This window comes from Phaethon aethereus (genome assembly GCF_964289735.1).
Source record: "Phaethon aethereus genome assembly, chromosome: 4".
In the NCBI taxonomy this organism is placed as follows: domain Eukaryota; kingdom Metazoa; phylum Chordata; class Aves; order Phaethontiformes; family Phaethontidae; genus Phaethon; species Phaethon aethereus.
In genome coordinates this window covers 48,467,061-48,487,492 of record NC_138578.1, presented here as the reverse complement: position 1 = coordinate 48,487,492, position 20,432 = coordinate 48,467,061, and the positions used below count along the sequence as shown (strand labels likewise).

At 42.4% G+C, this 20,432-nt stretch overlaps 1 protein-coding gene across 1 annotated transcript; it reads right to left on the bottom strand.

Annotated features, from left to right (window-relative positions):
• Window positions 1-9,608: 9,608 nt before the first annotated feature.
• Window positions 9,609-14,187, bottom strand: ING2 (inhibitor of growth family member 2; the record flags this gene model as incomplete). The annotated part of the gene is made up of 2 exons (XM_081999563.1): window positions 9,609-10,488; window positions 13,998-14,187. The coding sequence occupies 2 exons, from the start codon at window positions 14,185-14,187 to the stop codon at window positions 9,818-9,820; spliced, it is 861 nt and encodes a 286-aa protein (XP_081855689.1). The 3' UTR covers window positions 9,609-9,817.
• Window positions 14,188-20,432: the final 6,245 nt, after the last annotated feature.

The window sequence follows — 20,432 nt, the reverse complement described above, 5'->3', positions numbered from 1 at the left end:
CAGTTACTTTACATGGAGTGTTAAGAACCCTGACCCAGCAGAAGGTTAGCCATGTTTTAGAGCCTTGAGGTAGATTAATTCAACTAGGGTATCTTGGGTGCTTTCAGGTGATGCACTTAAACCTTCAGTAGAAACTTGGGCATTTTGCCGAAAACACAGTGTCTTACAGGAATGAGCTTAGTGCCATCTCATTAGTCAGTATTTGCATGACTGGCTGTAGTTGAAGAGCTTGTAGCCAGTGTCTCTCCTCATTTTTTGCTATGCAAGACAAAAATCAACAGTTTCAACATCATTATGTGTTCAAAGCTTTTTTAATTTTTTTTTTGATAGAGCCAGGTTTTGAACAGAGACAGAACCTGCTTTGTGCAGAGCCCGTATTTTGCCAAGGCCACGATTTAAAATCGCACCTCAGTCTTATCAGTTATTCAGGCTGTTGAATAGGAGATGAAGCATCTGCTGAAGAGCATGTTTGCACAACACCTTTGGAGAAATGGGCAGAGAGGAAAGGTGCAAGCTGTTAGAAAATAACAAACCTTTGTATCAATGGGAAAATAAAAGGTGTTTGAAAGCACAGTCAGCCTAAAGAACTTAACTTCAGCTATAAAGAACTGAATGGAAGTATGTCATTTTTAGATTCATCAGATAATTCCATTTAGCAGCTGTGTTTAATTTAGTGAGAAGGAAAGCTAGGACTATAATCCGGGCATATTTTACATCTCTCTATATGCAGATTTACATTGGCCATAAGGTTCAAGAAGGAGACATATTATCTGTTGTTCTGGCAAGCATACTAACATGATCTTAATTTAATAATGACTTTTTCCTACTGAGTTTGAGTAAACTTCTGCCTAGAGGCTGTATTCCAAAAAATGAGGATTTAATGATTATTTCTTTTAATCCTTCATCCAGAGACAGAATAGATGCAGGAATGTTTCTGGTTACAGTCAGGATGTTCCTCCTGTGAGGGATTTGAATGATTTGAATTACTAAGAAAAGTTTTATGTTTCTTCTTCAGTTCATTTAATTCTTGTAAGTTTTAACAGCCTTTTACAGTTGGCAGTTACTGAAGCTGCAGCTCAGTTACTCTGGTGCGCTCCACAAAGTCAAGCCTTTGAAATCTGTGGGTGCTTTCTTCTCTGCTGTTGTACCTCATGCCAGCAAGTACAGATGACAAGTCATTAAATACAAGAGAGAAGTGTTAGCAAAAAAAAAAAAAAAACTATTGAAGACAAGACTTATTTGACCTGCTTCCCCCAAACCAATTCTGTCTCCATGGCAAGAGCCACAAGCACGTGACAAAACATTCAGGATTTCTCTAAAGAAAAATTTAAATACTTAAAATGTCACTTGTCAAGGGAGCATTGTATTTTATCCTCAAGCAGGCTTCAAAAGTGCATGGCATGTTTACAGGAGGACAAGCCTTGTGGCTTGTAATGCTCCATCAGCTCGTGCATTAAGTGCGCTCCCCCCAGCAAGCAGGGCCAGCTGCTGCACAGGCATGAGAATGAACACATTCATTCTCATACTCTGTTAACTTACCTGATCCGGCGGCGCCTGGGGAAGGGGGAGGTATGTCCTCTGAAGTGGAGTTCAGAATAGCTCTGGTATGATAATCACAGATTTTATTGCAATTTTTTTTTTTTTTTACATAAAGTCATCCAGAAGTACTTTTGCAGTTTACTACAAATATTGTAAGAGCCTAAGAGGGGAAAGACTCAAAATTTTTCTTACCTTCTATTGCTAAATAAAATGTAATCGTAACATAGATGAATTTGCCACTCTGGTCTATACTATCATTAGATTACGGATTACTGCATTGAAAATCATAGTCAACGAAGTATGTATTTTTATTTAGAAAATATTTATTTTGAAAATTTTTATTTTAGAAAATTGTTTCTGTATGAATTTGATTATTATGCAACATTTCCAAGTTTTATGAAATTAATATGAAGAGTTCTTCACTGATGCAGAAATTCCAGTTTCTGATACTCAGAAATCCAAGTAATTTACCATTTTTTTAAGCTTTTTAAAAACTCTCCCAAAAGCCATTTAATAGTGAGATTATCTTGCATCCCGTGTCCCAGCTCTACTGGTTAACTTATACAACTGTGTTCAATTGACAATACAATTGTTTGTTAGCATCTCAATATCACATCTTCGGGGGAAAAAAAAAATAGTTTTTTTCTTATAGAATTTACTATCTATACGTATCTGAGTATGTTTTTGTTATCTGTTCACAGGATAAAAGTTTAGAGTCTATCTGAACACCAGCATACCACTATTCCAGGTTATGAAGGCATACGTCACACTGTAATCAACAAACTCCAGCTGCTGGAGGAAAGGGCAAAACCAGTCCTACTTGCAGGTCTGTAAAACTGATTATTATACTGGTAATGCTAGTATGGTTTTGGTATTCTCTCAGTTTTATTTTTATTTGAGAAATGATGGGTACTTTCTCCTTTTAAATAGGATATTGAGGACTTACTTAAACTTTATCTGATGAAGTCAAAAGGAGCCTCGGAATAATTCTGTGTCTGCCCAGAAGCTGCTGGCAGAATAGGGAGCATGCAGGCCCCCTTTTTGTCCCTGCACCGGAGAGCAGGATCAATGACTCCAGTCACCAATCCCTCCTTGTCTCAGGCACCAGGCTATTTTAATGGCTCTCATAAAGTGTTCCTCAGACAACAATTAAAGGCATTCTTCAAGGCCTGAAAAGCACATAGTCCAGAGGGGACAGGGTCAAAAATAGGCAAAGAACAAGAAAGTGGAACTAAGGAAATAACAGTGACAGATAATGTTCATGCAAATAGCAGAAGTTTGGGGGGTTTTGTTGTTGTTTGCCACAGGTTCCCTTTACTCTGGACTTTTAATGGTTTATATTCATTTCTACCACTCAAAATAATGACCTATTCGTTGTTAACCTCAAACAGCAAGAAAGCAGTATCTCCATACAAGCTCGAAAGAGACGTGTAGCTTCTATGGTGCAAATATGAAAGCCGGGGCACCTGTGGGCAAATGAATTAATTGTACAACCTCTGTCCAATCTCCCTCCCCGCTCCATAAAAAAATCAACCAAACAACCGATACTGTTCCTCCACTGCCAGCAAATGCAGCTACTGTGGTTATCTCGCATAGTTCTGTCTGGGGTGCTGTCTCCCACATGAACCTTGCTGTATTCCTCACTGGAAGGTTACAGTTGCGAGCAAATTGCAGTCTTTTCCTCAAAAGTAGGAAACAAATTTACACACCTAAAACTTGTCAAATTTTTAAATTCACACTGCATGTAATTACATAGCATCCGGTTTGCCTCCAACAAAAATCTCTGCCTCACTGAGACCATGCAGGGCCAAAATGAAGTTTGGGGTGGTATCTATAAGACTACCGTTTCCTACCCTGACTGGTGACCTAAATAAAACTTTCAGTATTAGGTTTTCAAGATGTAATTTATACTATGGCTGTCAGGAGTTAAGATAGCAGTTGCCATGGAGCTTTAATCTTTTTTTAGGCTTTAGTCAAAGGAAGCTGGAAATCTGTATGCTGGATAGAACCCTGCTCAACAGAATTTTATTTAAATTGGGACAGGATTTTATCCTAATTTTTCTACTGAAAGTTATTCTCAAAGGTTCTAGATACTTTTTATTTTATTCTGTTTCGCAGCAGGAGATGAAAGTTTCCTTTTAGGTTTCTTAAATCACACTACATTCAACCACAGAAGTAGCCAAGATGCTTCCTCCCCACTCCTCCAACTATAAACTGTAACTTTCTACTAGTCTTGATGTGCACAGCTGATCATGAAATTCATTCACCAGTTTTACCATTTTCAGTGGAGGCACTCCATAACTATGCAAAAGCAAAACTTTGGGGAGGATTTTATTTTCTACGTGCCTACTAAGTGTTAATCTCTACACTGAAAAACAGGCCTTTGGGACATAATTACAGCTTGAATCTGTGTGTATGCTACTTAACTTCCTTGATGTATATTTAAGAAAAAATGTGTGCTATATGTGAAGTGCATCTCTGAGAAGAAATTGGCCATGCTATAGTCGTGTTCTGCTAGAACACAGTTGCAGCAGAACAGAGATGCAGTCCAGTCTAGTACTTGCAGTTAAAACATCGCTGACTTCCTTAAAACTGAACTTGCCCTACCAGGTAAACCAAAAGAATGCAGACATAGGTGGAAAAAAATGCAGAATCTGTCAAAATAAGCTTTTAGAACTCCTACCCTACCCCAACTGAAAATCAGAAAGGATCCCGATGCAATATGAGCTTGATCTTTCGAAAAGACTTGGATTCAAAGGCAAATGACAGCTTCATTTAATGAAAAATTTGCCAAAATTTTCACTAAATAGAACTGTTTACTGGCCAGCTGTAGTGGAAATCCATAATCCTCAAGCTGTTCCAAAGACTGCAGGGTAATCAGAAAAATTGGCACAAAACACACAATTTCAAACTTTTTCAACTCTTTCATGGCATGTATTATAGAAGAGGCATGATAATAGTAAAAAATAAACATCTTTTTTCGCTCTAGGATATGTTAAGCCTGTGGTATTTGAACAGTTGCACACCTGGTTTTACCACTGACAGCAAAATGTCTTACCTAACTAGCACTGGACAGAAAAACAATTCTTGTGGGTTTGAGTGACAGCCCTGCTCATCAAATGCAAAACCAACTGTCTATTCCACTGAAAAAAAAGACTTCTTTAGAGAAGCATCCACTAGCAGCCAGAACCTGAAGAAAACTAGACTGTCCAACAATTAAAAACACTAAGATATCAGAGATCCTCCTTGAGACAGATATTCAGAGACTTAACTGTTCAGTGTGCCCAAGAAAATCTATGCACTGTGAACAAGATTCAGAAAGCCAAAATGGTTAAGGAAATTACTTAAAGTAGCTCAAAAAAAACTTTTGAGAGGTGAGGTGAATAAGATAAGTGCATATCCTCAAGAACAGATGCTTTACTCTGAACTGCAGGGAGAAATGCATCTCCGTTCAAGGTTTTCAACCTTTCTTGAGTTAGGCTCCTACAGGAAGCTCTCACAAAACAGCAAGCACTACTTTCCTAACCTCATCTGACTGGTCTAGCACAGACCTTCCCAACGTACATCTCGGTTCATTTGCCTGGTCTGAGGCATTCCACGGGTCAAACCATACTTGGCCTGCCTCGAGTCTCCTCCGCAGAGACGAGCCAGGGGTGCTAGGCTTGACAGAGGAAGATATGCTACCTGTAAGCTATAGCATAAACAAGTTGTTTTTTCTTTGCCCACAATACATTTCTTTGCTGAGACTGAGTATATAGGCTGCCTTTTGGGACTAATACGTATGTCAGTTGAGTTTAAAACAGGCTTCAATAAGCAGTAGCTACCAAGATAGCATTGGCTTTGAAATATGCAATAGAACTTCAGACATATTACCTGATGTAATAAAGTATCTTCATGATTTCCAGGAACTTTTATCATTGCTCTGTTAGATTCAGGTATGTATGGGGGAAAAAAAAAAGGTCTAGATTAGACTGCAGCATTTAAAGCAAGTTGGGCTTTTATATGAAACCTGGGGTATTTTTTCAGTCTGAGATGCCAATGTCAAAGACTTGCTACTGGAGATGAGACCTCTTAATAAAAGAAATATGTATCCAGGTAAGAGGGAGAAAGAACTCTAGGACCTTGACTTGCTGGTGCAACAATTGCTGCAGTTTTGTCCTGATGGACTGGTTGGGCTTTAAGGGAGACCAAACAGGGTACAGTTCGGCCCATCTGCACCTAAAAAATAAAAACCCTGATTAAGACTTTAAGAATCAGATCTATTGTAGTCAGAAATTGTACAAGCTACAGAAGTGCCAAACTACTCATTTTTAAGTATGAATTCAAACTGTAGTAGTTCCCTTCAAGCTGAAGTTAGACACTTTTAAATGAAGAAGTCTTCAAAGTAAGGAAACTCCATCTTCTTTACAAAGGCCCACAAAAGCTCTAAAAGAACACCCAAAATGGAAAATCCTTAGATAACTTCAGGGAAGAATGGGGCATTTCACTTACCACCCATCTGTACTCAAGACTTGTCAGGACCACATTACCATTTCTGGATGTGGAGATTAGTTAATGCTTGTCAGGGAAATACAGTTAAAACTAGTTTAAACGTAGAGATATTCTCATTGTGCTTCTTAGTAATCAACAGATATGAACGTAAAACAGCATGCAGAAGACTACACTTAAAAGAATTTGTACCTATCATGGCTGGTAACTAACTGTACTGAATAAGGTAATACACATCTTGTGTACTATTCCAGACCTGCCAGAATTCCAGGGTCAAAAAAAAAATATGCAGTAACTGCTGGAGATAGCAAGATGGCTTTATAATACAGACAGCAAGTATTATTAAATTGCTCATTTTGCTTTCAAAGCAGTAAGCTTTCTATTAGGTTATTTTTTGTTTTGCTTTAATCATACCAAACTTTATTTTGTCATGATTAATAAAAAACTGGTCCATGGGACAATGATCAAGAAACACTCTTGCTCCAATACCATTTCTTTGAAATAGTTTATGGGGACCTTTTGCTGATTATGAACTTGCATTACTTCAAAACTGAAAGGCAAAAAGCAAGAACTTAGAAGTGCACCATATTTTCATAACCTTCAAGAAAACAAAATGTAACCTGTGCTGAATTAGGATGTTGCATTAATTTTCACAAAGCAGCAGCTTCCTGTGTAGTTACATACACTTCTATCAATTTCCAAAGTGTTTGTTCCCCAGATTTTTTTTTTTTTTTTGCAAGAAGCTGGACTTACTTCATAGTAGTCAATAAGTATCTTGAAGATGAACTGGTTTAACAGTGTTTACTTTTCATTTTCACTTCACTAGTGAGGTTCATCCCTTTAAGAGGCAATGTAAGAGTTCTCTCCTTACCTTTCAGATTTCATACTAGCATCTTATGTGCATCTTCAGCAATTACCATTGATCTTCTATGAAAACAGATGCAAAATTACAAAATCTGGGTTTGGTTAAAAAAGGTGGTGAAATGCTAAATGCCAGATAACATCAGATCTTTTCTTATGTACATTTTAACAACAGATTAGCCAGAGTATTTAAAAGAAGTAATTTTAGATGCACCCATGTATATTTGAGGCACACTGCTAATCTGCTTATGAACTGAATTATTTCTGCATTTGAACAATTTCATGTGTTAGGCAAGCAAGTGCCATTTCCCCAGCAATATCTTAATTAGAAACCTTGAGAATTCATATTCCCTACTAGAAGGGCGATTAGCATAGAAGAAAGCATCCCTGCATTAGAGATATTTATCTGGACCGCTTTCAGAATCTAAAATTTTCTTTCTGTAACACCACAACATACACTTCCTACTACAGCAGTTATTCCAGATGAACAATTATATAAGGCTCCCAGCTTTCTCCTCTGCCTTGGAAAAAAGTATTCTTGATTTAGCCAGTAGAAATTCAAGCCACACATTTCAAGATAAAAAGAGTAATGTTAATAGTTACAATTTCACTTGTACTTTATCCTGCAACTTCAGCATTTAAGTGATATTTGTTTTTTAATACAAGGGAGTATCACCATTTTAGGTAGACATGAAATGTTAATACAATCCCCAGCCCAAGGTTTCCAGCCAGTCTTCCCAAGAAGGAGGTTTAAGAATCGTTAAGCTGTAACAAATAGAAAAAGGAGTAAAATGCACAGAGGACTTACAACACTTGTCTCCACCAGCTGGCCTGATCATTCTCCATCAGTAGCCATGACCCAGCCCCCTCAAGAAGCCTATTTTTGCAACCTCAGATTAGCCACTAGGCCTGGAAAACAAGATAGGGCCTTGGGATAAGGTTTACCTTCTCTCCTACCCTGCTGATGGTCAGAGTCCTTACAGTAGCTTCCTGCAAGGGCTGTTTGCTTACTGTGTTTGCTTACAGGTCTCCCCAGTGGAGCTAGTCGACTTAATAAACCTACGATTTTAGAGCAAAAATTAAAAACACTGGCTTTACACTCCCCTGCCATATGTTAACTAGTATTACTTGTGAATGCTAAATCCTGTTAAGGAATCAGATTATAACTGTGGAAACAGTCTCAGTATTTTACGTAGCTTAGAGTCCTGTGCATTGATTCATACCATCTGGCTAGACAGCACCAAGGCTTTCTTTATGCCAAGCGCAGTGCATCCAGCCCTCCAGCCCCGGCTGCACAGCCCTCTAGTGGAGACGCAGAGGGGAGTTTTGATGGCATTCGTCTGTCATGGCTTGCTTTTGCTCATCTGCCTTCTGGGCTGCTCTCAACTCAGCACAACGGCTTTTCAATCTGGCTTGGCCAGAGATGGTGTTGCTTTCTCCCTCTGTGCTGTCAAGTAGCAAAGAGCAGAGCCCTCTGGGGAGTTCCGAGTGCTTGCAGCCCACCTGGAGATAAAACCCCGCACACAGCCCCGCAGAGCTGCTCTGCCTGCCTTGCCAAACCTCCCAGAGCATGGGCAGTCTTAAGGAAGAACACTGTTGAAGAGGAACCCCAAGTGCAAGTTTTGGTATACCACTGACTTCTCTGTTAGCATCTCCCATTGCAAAGGCGCAGGAACAGCTGTCCTCATCTTTTTTCTACCTCCTCTAAGGGAAGCAGGGGGAAAGGGAGGGTTGTGTGTTATGAAGAAGTTCACTTTTAACTACCATCCAAGTAGTGTTTAGGCACCATTGGCATACTTCAGGACAACACCGTTACGTAGCCTGTCAAACCTGTTGGGATTTGTCTACTGGCTCTGTGCCAGTCATGCTTATGTTTTTTTAATTATCTATCAAAACTTTCATTGAAAGCTTTTGCCTTCAGGCTTTTTAGATAGTTGCCCAAGTCCAAGAACTGCAGTGCTGTGCCTAAACCCAGGTGTGGCCACACACATCCACAAACACCAGTTAAGGAAAAGCGAAGTTTACATCCCAGAGAATACCAGTCATGTTTCAGCTCTCTAGAGAGTATGGCATACATTTCATCACATTTGCAATTTCTGTTCCCCGAGATGTCAATATCCCCTCCTCTCAAGGGATCCTTCTACCACTTCAAGGCTTGTATAGGCAGTGGCAAGACCTAAACAATCAAGGAAATAGTTTTGGCATTAGAGAGACCATCTTAAACAATAAAAACCACATCAGGATGCTCAACAGAACCCAAACAAAACCTACTAATATGCAAAACTGCATATACACCATAATTCTATCATATCCAAAAATTGACTCCCAAGTGTAAAGTCACAAAGACAAGAGTTTAATATTGACAAAAAAAAGCTTAAGTTAGTGGTATTTTCTTCCTTGAAATAACATACTGGTCATACGAAAGTCACTGAAGAGGTCTGCTTTTAGCTCGGAAGACTTTTACAGTTACAGCTAAATTCAAAAACCCTAATTCCAAACGTGTGATGTTAACATAAAAACTGAAAACTTAGACCTGGGATAAACAACAAATTCAGTCGTTAAGATTCTAGCAGTTATGTGAGGCCTTTCAACACCTTTCCCGTATATGAAAAGTTCTTCAGTATCTTTCCCATCACCGTTATTTCAAGATTCACAAGGTTCTTTAAAATACTAATGGGGTTAAATTGAAACCAAGCGCCATATGCTTGTAATGTCTTCTGTGAAGGTCTGAAGCCACCCTGTTTCAATTATTTGGTTATTCAGTGCAGAAAGTTAAAGATCACAGAAGGTATAACAGCTTTTAATACTCCATTAATATTATAGATTAAAAATTATTGCATAGTCTTATGCATTTCCTAAAACAGCGTTCTCTGGAAATTAGACATTTTAATATAAAAGGAGCAACTCTTTAAAACATGAATTGCTTTCACTACCTCGATCTTCTATCCTTTTTTGATTTGTCAGTACATTTGTCCATCGTTTTCTCATTGTCTCCTCTGCACTTGGGGCAATACCATTTCCCCTTTGGTTTGTAGGTGAGTCCAACACACGAAAAGTGGAACCACTCAATAGGACACTGTTCGTTATCACATCCTATCATTTCGCCGTAAGACACTTGGTTGCATAAGCAGTAAGTTGGTTCATTTGGATCAATTGCAAATTCTACAGGTGAAACATCTCTCTCTTGTTTGGCTTTGGAGCGTTTTTTCTTCTTGGAAGATTTAGACCTTTTTTCTTTAGGTGGCTGATCATCGCAGTCATCAATACCATTTGCTATATGGCACAGATCACGGCTTTCGCTGGTTCGCTGGCGACGAGGTCTACGTGAAGATCTCTCTGGTTGGCAGGACTCCATCTTTGCCTTTTCTAGAGGCTTTTCGTTCTCAGACAGATCTTGAAAACACTGAGAGTGTGTTTCCATTTGCCGGGCTCTATTCTCTACCAGTTCTAGCATCTGAGTAACTATTTGAATCTTTTCGTCTCCAAGTTCTTGGCTGTTGATTAATGCACGCTGAAGATGCTGCTGCAAGCGCTTCTTCTGAACAGGATCATTTTCTGACTTGTATTTTTCATAGACATCATCTATTTCCTTTAACGCTTCTACAAAACAAAGACAATATGAATAATTACACAAGATGGAACATGCTTGAGAAAATATAGAAATGTATTTCTAACTGATGAGAAATAGCACAAATTTTAATTATAGTATACCCTAGTGGGCTGGATCGGATATTTTATTTAAGTTGCATGTGGTCTTCAAATCAGTGTTTAAGATCACAGTCTGTTGCATAAAAAAATACCAAGTTCTAAGAAAAAGCAGGCTTATTTTAGCCATTGGAAAAAGAAAGGATAAACCAAGAAAGGGGACCATAGCTGCTGGAGCATGGGTAATCCAGATCCTCCCTCCATCTGAAAAAGCAAGCATTTCTGTCAACAGTCCTTACCACAGTAGTTCCAAAACCCTGGCCTACAACCCAAAGCAATAGCTTACTGTGTCACAGGAAGAAACTTAGAATTCATATAATCATTATATATCATGATATGTAACACTGCAGGATTACGATATCCAGGTCCTCTGCCTTCCCCTTATTCATCTGAAGGCTTGGCATTACACTTCCAAGTAGACATAGTTATAAAAGGAGTATGACAACTGAAGTTACACAATAGCAGATTTACAATCAGTATTTAAATCAACTTAAGCAACTCAAAACACTTTTCCTATTACCAAGACAAATTACAGCAAGTTGCATTTTAAATAAAAGCTGAGCTTTTCAGAATAGGTGACCTACTGTTTAGTGCATCACAGGATATTTTTAAGCAACTAGTAATGAGTGGCTCACAGTTTGATTTCTAAGCTTTTCTTCTTGCAAGTCATGCAAAATAACTGGATGAGTTCCTGTGAATCTTTCACAAAATTTAGTTCTTAGAAGCAAGTTTAATGAACCCAAATGAGATTAACAAATACCTTATAAACTAATCTTAGTCTCTACTCTATTGTTCTGTATTACTGGATTTTAAAATAGTACTTTGCAGACCAAAAATTACACTAGATCTATACATAAAAGAGAGAAATCACTAAAGTGGAAGGAAATAGATTAGTAGAACTGACAGTGAAACCTGATGCACAGCATTAGATACAGTACTCGTTCCTTCAGAAACAACTTAAGGATGTTATCTGAACAGGCAAGGGAATTTATGAATGATACTAAACTATTTACTTCTAAAGTGAGAAGATATGCAGTACAATGTATCTCTTCCTAAAGACCTGCGTTTCACAAACTGGCTTTCATTTTTAAAGAATTTGTCCGCAATACAGTTGTGAAGTTATTCAAGCTTGTGCTAAGTGGAAGCCATAGATATTATCTCAGCGTTGTTCACAGTGATTTTTTTTTTGCTGATGACATCTTGAAACTGTAGCTTATGCGCAAATGGCTGCTTTTTACTATAAATTCTGAAACCTGTATGACAACAGGAGCCAACAGCATCTTGTTCCATTCCAGACTTTCACTAGGGGAAGATAAAAATCACTCCTCTGCCTGTCCAATAACTCAACCTATTTTTTCTCAATACTAGCATTCCAACTACCATTAAAAACACAAGCTTTGTTTCCCTACATCTTCAGCTGCATCGTTTGCCTATTGCCCTGATCTTACTCTCTGCTCCCAAAAAGCATGCAGTAAGGTACTTTGTAGGCTGTTGAACTAGAAAGGCATAACCAGAGTACAATATTCTGCAGCCACTTTATCTCTCATCCAGCGTTTTGGGGTTTTTTTTTGGGGGGGTGGGGGGGTGTAGGTGGTAGTTACACAGATTTCCCATATTGGGAATGCCCTGCCCAGAAGAACCCGCAAGCAATAACTGTTCACTTTTTCAGACTGCGACAGAGAACAACATTCACCCTACACTGATTATTCCCTGGATGCAGCCAGTGAAGATATGGTGAACACTTTAAATGGATCACCATCCATTAAAGAGAGGAGAGAACTTTTGGACTGACAGAGATGCAAGTTCACTAGCCTCCCTGTTGGTCCCTAAGATTAGAGGAGGCATCCATATGCCCAACTAAATAGCTCCGAAACCCCTGTTTTAAAAAAAAACCACACACAAAACCCAAAAAAACCCAACACAACACAAACCAGGGCCAAGTGTTCATTACAGATAATCTGATTAAGTTTGGTGGAGCTAATAAAAGCTAAAAAGATTTCAGTTTTCCAAGCACAGGAGTGGCTTTGTCCCTCCTCCATGAACTACCTTTGAAATTAGCTGAAATTATATAGCACTGCTTTTACATCTTCAGACTTATTCATACAAAATACTTTGTATTTTTATCTTTTTTTTTGTTTTTGTTTGGGGTGGGTTTTTTGGTTGTTTTTTAAAAAACAGTTGAAGACTTTGTTGAAACTAGCAACAAACCTCTGCTTTGGCCCAGTACTGTATTAGTGGCTGGAGGAATACGTATAGGAGATATAGCCTAAATGAAAGACTGAATCTATTCACGACAGAGGCGGAGCGTTTTCTGGTCACCACAGATCAGGTAAAGAGCCTGTTAGGCAGTCCAGCCTCGACTAAGAATTCAAAATGCTGCAGACAAGTCTATGCCCTTTAGACTTTAAAACCACAGAAAACTTACAAAAGCCTGTTCTTGTGTATCTTCCTGGGTAATTAGAAAGATAATTGAAAGAATCCGTTTACAATAGCTGTCTTCCGAAGTGGCCCGTTTAACGTCTGAAAGGCCTGAACGGTCCCACTTACCCCTGCAGAAGAAAGCCTCCCACTCGGAAGTGAGACACGGCTCCAGTTCCTACTCCACGGGACCAAATTCCCCCCCGCTCCTGCCGTGGGTCCACCCCACTCGGCCGCTGCTGCACAGTTCAAGCCATAACACTGCTCAGGAGCGGGTCCCCTCTTAGGATCGATGAGGCGGTAGGGCAGTAATTAGAAGAGCGCACCCTGTGCGGCCCAAGAGCGCGAGGCAGAACAAATTTAATCGCTATTTAACCCGCATTTCGGAAGGAGCCGAAATTCCGGGGAACTTCCCGCTCTATGGACCGTCTCCGCGCCCCACGCGAACGCTGCTAACGCTTCAAGTAGCCCGGCCGTGCGCTACCCCTTCGCGCCCAGCCGGCCGCGCCGAGGAGCAGCCGTTTACCGTGGGACGGGGGCGGCCGGGCACAGGCAGCTGTAAAACCGATTCCCGTGCCCCCGCCCCCGGTTCAATCAGCGGGGCTGCCCGGCGCGGGGGGGGGGGAGGGCGGGAAGCGGGTCGGGAGTGGCCCCGCACGGAGCCGGGGCCTAGCGCCGGACAGCGAGGCACCGCCGTCTCACACCGCCCCCGGGGCGGGGCCGCCGCCGCGGGGCGCCCTCCCCTGGGAGCGACCGCCGCCCGCCCCGCCAGACGCGGAGCACCGGCACGGCCGCGGGCTCAGCCCTACTCAGGCCCCGGCGGGAGGCCCACCCTGGCGCCCACCCCCCTCCGCCGGGCCCGCCCCGGCTCCGGCCCCTCCGCGCCGGGCGCATGTGCGACGGGCGGGCCCCCCCCTTCGTCCTCCGCCCCCCCACCCCCCGCCCAGCGCCCTGTGGCGGAGGCCGCGTCCCGCGGCGGCGCCCACCTTGGCACTGCGTGTCCATCTCCCGCAGCAGCGAGGCGTTGCGCTGGATGTCCAGCGGCAGCGACTCCACGCACTCCAGGTAGTCCTGCACGTAGAGCGAGAGCAGCCGGGCCCGCTCGCCGCCCGGCGCCGCCGGCCCCGCCACCAGCTGCGGCCCCGCCAGCATCATCCCTCCGCGCCAGCAGCACATCCGCCGCCGCCGCGCCGCCCGCACCGGGCGCGGGGTCCCCGCGGCGGCCCGGCCCCGCTCCGCTCCCTCTTGCTGCTGCTGCTGCCGCCGCCGCCCCTCTGCCCGCCGAGAGCCGAGCCTGCGCGGGCCGGGCCCAAGACGCCGCGGGGGTCGGTGCGGGGTGAGCGCCTCGCCGGCCCGGGCTGCCCCTCCCCTCCGCGGAGTTCCGCACCCCTTCCCGCCGCGGTGCCGCCGCCGAAGCAAAACCCACTCGCAGCCCCCGCCCCTGGCCCTGGCCGCCTCACTACGCGCATGCGCGACGCCCTGCCCTTATAAGGCGAGGCTGGCGGTGCTGTGAGGTGTTCGCATTCTCCCGCCTTCCCCTCTCGCCCGCTCCTACTGGCCCGGCACGCGACAAGGGGCGGGAGTCAGCGCGGAGGCGGAGACTCTCTTAAAGGAGCACGCCTCCGTTCTTTCCGCGCCCAGGCGGAGCAGTAGCCCTACCGGGGGCCGGCGTGCGGTCGCTGCCTGACGGAAGCGGCCGCCGTAGGGGGCTGCTCGCGCGCCGCCGGGCGGCTGCGACCCAGCGGCTCGCCCCGCCCCTCCCCGCGCCAGGTGCCCCGGTAGCGCCCGTGTGTGGGCGGAGGCGGGCGGCCGTTGCTGGGGGGCGCTGAGGCGCCACGCGCGAGGGGCGGGGCCGGGTCTTCCCCAACGGCCGGCCGCGTTCGCCCCTCGGGCACCGCGGCGGTGCCCGCGCCTGCCGCCTCCGTGCCCAGCCTTACTGGGCGGCCGGCGGCGCCCCCTCGCTATGCCGCTCGCCGCCTTCTCCTGAGGGGCAGCCGGGGCCGGCGTGAGTCCCCTGCTGCAGGCACGGCCCTGTTGCTCCCGTGTGAGATGAAGGTGAAGAGGGCAGAAATGAGCGCCAGGTGTGAGTAGAGCCGTATTACCTCCCGTTTTCATTCAGCTTCTGCCGCTGCGACCTGGCTCAGAGGACCGCGAGTGTCGCAGGGGACAGACTCACGAGAGTCCCTCAGGCGTGCTTCCTCCTGCTGTCATGGGGTGTGTGTGTTAGCACTGATTAACGCACTTCTTTGGTCAGGCCCCCCGTGTTTATTCGCTCTTCCCCTGGAGACGTTGAGTTTATTTCGCGAATGTGTTGCGGCTGCCATGGATTATGCTTGTTCCTTGTATAGGCCATGATGTTTTGCACTGTATTTTCAGTCATAACCCCGAACCTTGCCACGTTTTCAGGAGGTAATACAAAAGATATTTGAGCAATCAGAAAAGTGCAGAAGTTTTACATTTGATGCTGAAGCCTTCCCCTTTGCACCGTCCTCATTCTCTTGGAATACTTCGGCATACAAAATAATCTGTCAGCTCTGACGGCACTGAATCTCTTGAAATGCACCTTTCCAAAGGCATTGTGTCTGACAGGAGGGGAATGCAAGTAAGTTTTATTGCAATAAAATGTATATACACATTAAATTCTTTGCAGATTGCTTGTTTGTTTCTCTCCCTAACACTGTTGTGAGCGATATCTGCAACAATTTATTTCTGAAGAGCAGTTTTTATCACGAGGTGAGGTTTGGATGGTAGTATAGTGACAGGCTATGTGCAGGGAAGGCAACTTTCTGTCGGGTACACAAGAGTGTGCTCCCTAGTCAAGCTTTTCTCACTGTAGTGCTTGATAGAGTGAGGCAGCTAATTAATTCATATCCTCCAACTGTAAGAAGCAGCAGTTTAGACTGTTCTTGCCCATAATAAGAGCTACCTGATTTAGCTTTAGAGAAGAGCAAAATGATTTGTGTTAAACTATTACTTAGGGAAGCTGAGTGACATTTTATCCTGAGGAATCATTTCAGAGAATTTTAAATACGGTGTCGAAAAAGTTTAGCCTTTTAAAACCCACTTGCCTGCCAACAAATCTCCAATTTTTGACAGAGTATCCTGTCTTTTCCAAGGCTGTTGCAGAATTTGTATCAAATGTTGGCCACAACAAATATAGTAGGAAACAAATGTAGAAATATACTTTTTAGCTATATACTTTTTCCTACTGGGAGAATGCTATAAAGCAGATAGATAGAATTACTAAAAGGTTGAGATTTCATCCCCACCTCTCTTTCAGATGTTTTTCTGATCTTTACTACATGAATAATAATTGGTAAGCATCAAGAAAAAAAGATTCTGTGGAGTCTTGAAATATTCTGAGGAGACCTGTACGCTTGGCAGTATGTTGCATTTATATTTCAGGAACCTGAGAAAAGTGGGGAAAAATACAAAATTTGGCAAACATAGAAAAACCATCATCAGAGATGATTGAATTCAAGGATAAAATGAAAAAAAAATCTAAACCCCAAGAACCCATTCTGTCTTACATTCCTACCTATAGGTAAGGGCCAGCACTAAAAGAGTACCCATACTAATCTTGGCCGGTAACATTTCAGGATGGCATGATCTAGAGTAGTGGTTAAGCAGCGGCACAGGTTATGCAGAGAGCTTGTATAGTCTCCATCCTTGGCTATTTTTGGAGCCTAACTGGATGAGGCCTGGCACAACCTGATCTGTCTGTGAAGCTGACTGCTTTGATGGCCTCCAGAGGATCCCTTCCAGCCTACTTTTTTTTGTACAATGCTGTGAATACATGATCTGTGCCAGACGGCTCTGTGGCTAGTCCTACGACAAAATTAGTGTGTTGAACTTTGCTGACTTCATCTGACCAGTCTGCAGATCAGCATCTCACATGATGGCAGTCTGCAAGTATTATTTTCTTAAGACCCCAGTTCGCAGAAGTATTTAAACACATTCTTAACTCATGCAGCTGCTAAGCAGGTATGCTACATGACAGTCATGTTCATATATCTGCATTTAAGATGTTGAGTAATTGTAGCTGTAGATGGACAGCTTTGCCTGAGTCAGCAATGTGTTGGCAAGTTCATAAAAATGAATGAAAACAAAGTTGTAGGCAGTACTTTCAAAACATTCTTATTACACTGATGTCATTCTGGCCCAAAAAACAGGAAGTCTGCAACTTAGTGTGTTCGTGTTCTTAAGAGGACACCTTCATCTTAAATCTGTAACACCAGTAAAACCAGCTGCTTCTTTTTTGTGTAGTGTGACAGCTCAGATTAATGAAGCTATGCCTCATCATTTTATGCTACGTGTCCCATTTTTGCACAAATAGATTTAGAAAGTGAAAATAACCTAGTCACCTTCACTTCCATCGGCAGTAAACCACTGAAACTTTATTCTATGGTGTTCATTGCTGTGACTTCTGAGTAAGTGAAGCCTCATCAATTGAATTCTTTCATATAATATAAACAGGTAACACTTACTGTATATGCAAAAAGCACTACCTGTATACCAGTGCAAAAGGACCTGGATTAATATACGCGATACAGCATTCTTTAGAAAGATGTTGGCAGTTTTGAGGCGTTGTCTTTCTGCTTTTAGTAAGTTTGAATGGCTGTATCATTCTGACATCTCATGAAGAAATAAAGCCGAGAAATCGAGATTTCCCCTACAGAGCAGAAAAATAAAGCAAAAATATTAATTAAAAATTAACAAGTTATTTAAAATTAAATGTTAATTACTGTCATGCTTTAACCTCAGCCAGCAACTAAGCCCCACAGCTGCTCATTCACTCCCCTCACAGTGGGATGGGAGAGAGCATCAGAAGGGTAAAAGTGAGAAAATTTGTGGGTTGAGATAAAGACAGTTTAACAGGTAAAGCAAAAGCCACACACGCAGGCAGAGCAAAACAAGGAATTCATTCACTACTTCCCATTGGCAGGCAGGTGTTCAGCCATCTCCAGGAAAGCAGGGCTCCATCATACTTAATGGTTACTTGGGAAGACAAAATGCCATCACTCTGAACATCCCCCCTTTCCTTCTTCTTCCCCCAGCTTTATATGCTGAGCATGATGTCATATGGTATGGAATATCCCTTTGGTCAGATGGGGTCAGCTGTTCCAGCTGCGTCCCCTCCCAGCTTCTTGTGCACCCCCAGCCTGCTCGCTGGTGGGGTGGGGTGAGAAGCAGAAAAGGCGTTGACTCTGTGTAAGCACTGCTCAGCAGTAACAAAAACATCCCTGTGTTATCAACACTGTTTCTAGTACAAATCCAAACCATAGCCCCATACCAGCTACTATGAAGAAACTTAACTCTACCCCAGCCAAAACCAGCACAATTACAATTAAATGTTAATTTTAAAATAACATTTTGGCATCACTTTTTTTCTGACAAGAAACTATTTGTGGACCATTGGTAAAAAAATAACCAAGAACGTCTTTTTAGAATAATCGGTAACATTTGTTACAGGTGGTTTCTGTGCTAAAAAACTTTTCTTTTGTCACTATGGGGGAAGCTGTATCTAAGGTACAGCAGAGATCAGCTAACATTTCCTGAATTTAAATGTTGTCTGCTGCTTTCAAACACTAAAATAAAAATTTAAATTTTGAGTAGTATTAAGAATGCAGCAGTAACGTTAGATCAGATTTCCCGAGGAAAAAGAAGCCTTAGTTTGCTGCATGTTTGAAGCCCCAGGGGAGAGGAAAGCAAGAGTAGCAGGCTGAATTCTCTGGTTTGATCATGCCTCAAAATGGCTAGGAGCAAGCATTGGAGAATTTTGATGTATTGGACTCAAATTTTCAGGTTGATAGCCTCTGTGACCCAACTCTGTCTCTTCTTGCAATGACCGTGAGAATAATCTGGAGATAAGAAGAGGCATGGTAGAGCAAAACCCAGCTATTTGTAGAGACGGACAGGCAGAATGACTGTACATTTCTACCAAACCTCTCCACTATGTGGAGAATTGTCAGCTTGAGGGTGACATTCACAGTGATATCAGGGATGTGTTATTAGGGTGTATTGCATAAAACCCACCTCAGTTGTTGTCTTCCAAGAGTAAATAATACACAGAAGTCCTATTTTCAATTTATTTAGATTTATTTATAAGTCTCAAAACTACCCCCATTTTTCATGAAGAATGGATCCAAACAGTTTTGTTTTTTTATCATTTCCCAGTATAGTTTTTGAAAGTCCTGGAGCATTCACCTTCTTTTTGTGAAAGATTACTTCTAGATTTTACTGTGATAAAATATTTCCAGATATTTAATCCAAATCTCATTTCCCCATTTGCAGTTTTGTCTCTCATCTTTTGTAATCCTGATTTTATATCAAGTCATAGCTGATTCCTGTCCTGTTTCACCTAATAATACACAAGTCTGTTAGACTTTTTTTCAGCTTTCCATTGATAGCCCAGGAAGAGTTTCAGCCTGTGGAAAAAATAATGAAAAGCAGCATTATTGATGAGGACAAGTCCATATGGGGCTGTAATTGTGAAAGACCTACTTAGCATTTAGTGGAAATGCTCGAAGGATGGTAATAGGGCAGTTCATTTAAGCAAATGGAACAGAACTGATTTTTTATGATATATATTTCTTGGCAGGTATGCTTCTCTGGTTTCCATGGGATGAAGAGGATTAAGAATTGTACAAGATACCAAGAAAAGAAATGCAAAGAAAAGAAAGAATGAGTACAAGTCACATGGGCTTTTTAAAAAGTCAGCTGAAGAAAGCTGTGGGCCATAGAAAGGTCGTATAGAAAGGCGATAGTTGACCTTCATATAGGTGATACTCCAGGAAGAGGCTATCCTTGACAGAGCTATAGAGATAGTAGTGTGTTTGTCCGGGTAAGCTATTCTTGAAAACTTCTCTAACATCAGGTCATCTAAAAAAGATACTTGCCTGTAATGGCAGGTGTCATGGCTTTTGATTTCCCTTGAATACTAGGCTTGTTTCATCTGGTGGAACACAAATCATATGAAAACAACCATTATTATTTTTCTCTTTCATTTACACAAGTGTAGGACACCGAAAAATAAGACATGGGCTAACATCAGATCATTTCAGTAAGGTGATAAACTAAACCAGTAACTTTCCTGAAAACACTGGCATGTATTTTTTTCCCAGCTAGCCTCATCCTCAGCTGTGTCAAAGAGCTCTCTAGCACCAAGTAACAAACATCGCACATTGATCAGGAGATGTATGTTCTTCCTCATCCAAATGCAAACATCTGTTCAAAAACTGGAGAAGTTCCAAGTTTTCTGCCAATGTGCTCTAAAAGGAAATCTATTCCTGAGTCCAAATGAGTGATCAATTGACTTGTATTAACACGGGAAAGAAGACAGCTGCAATATCCAGCTCATCTCTTTTCTTCAAAATGATGGGTTCTGTTTGTTGCAGCACGAGCAGAGTGAAAAATGGAGT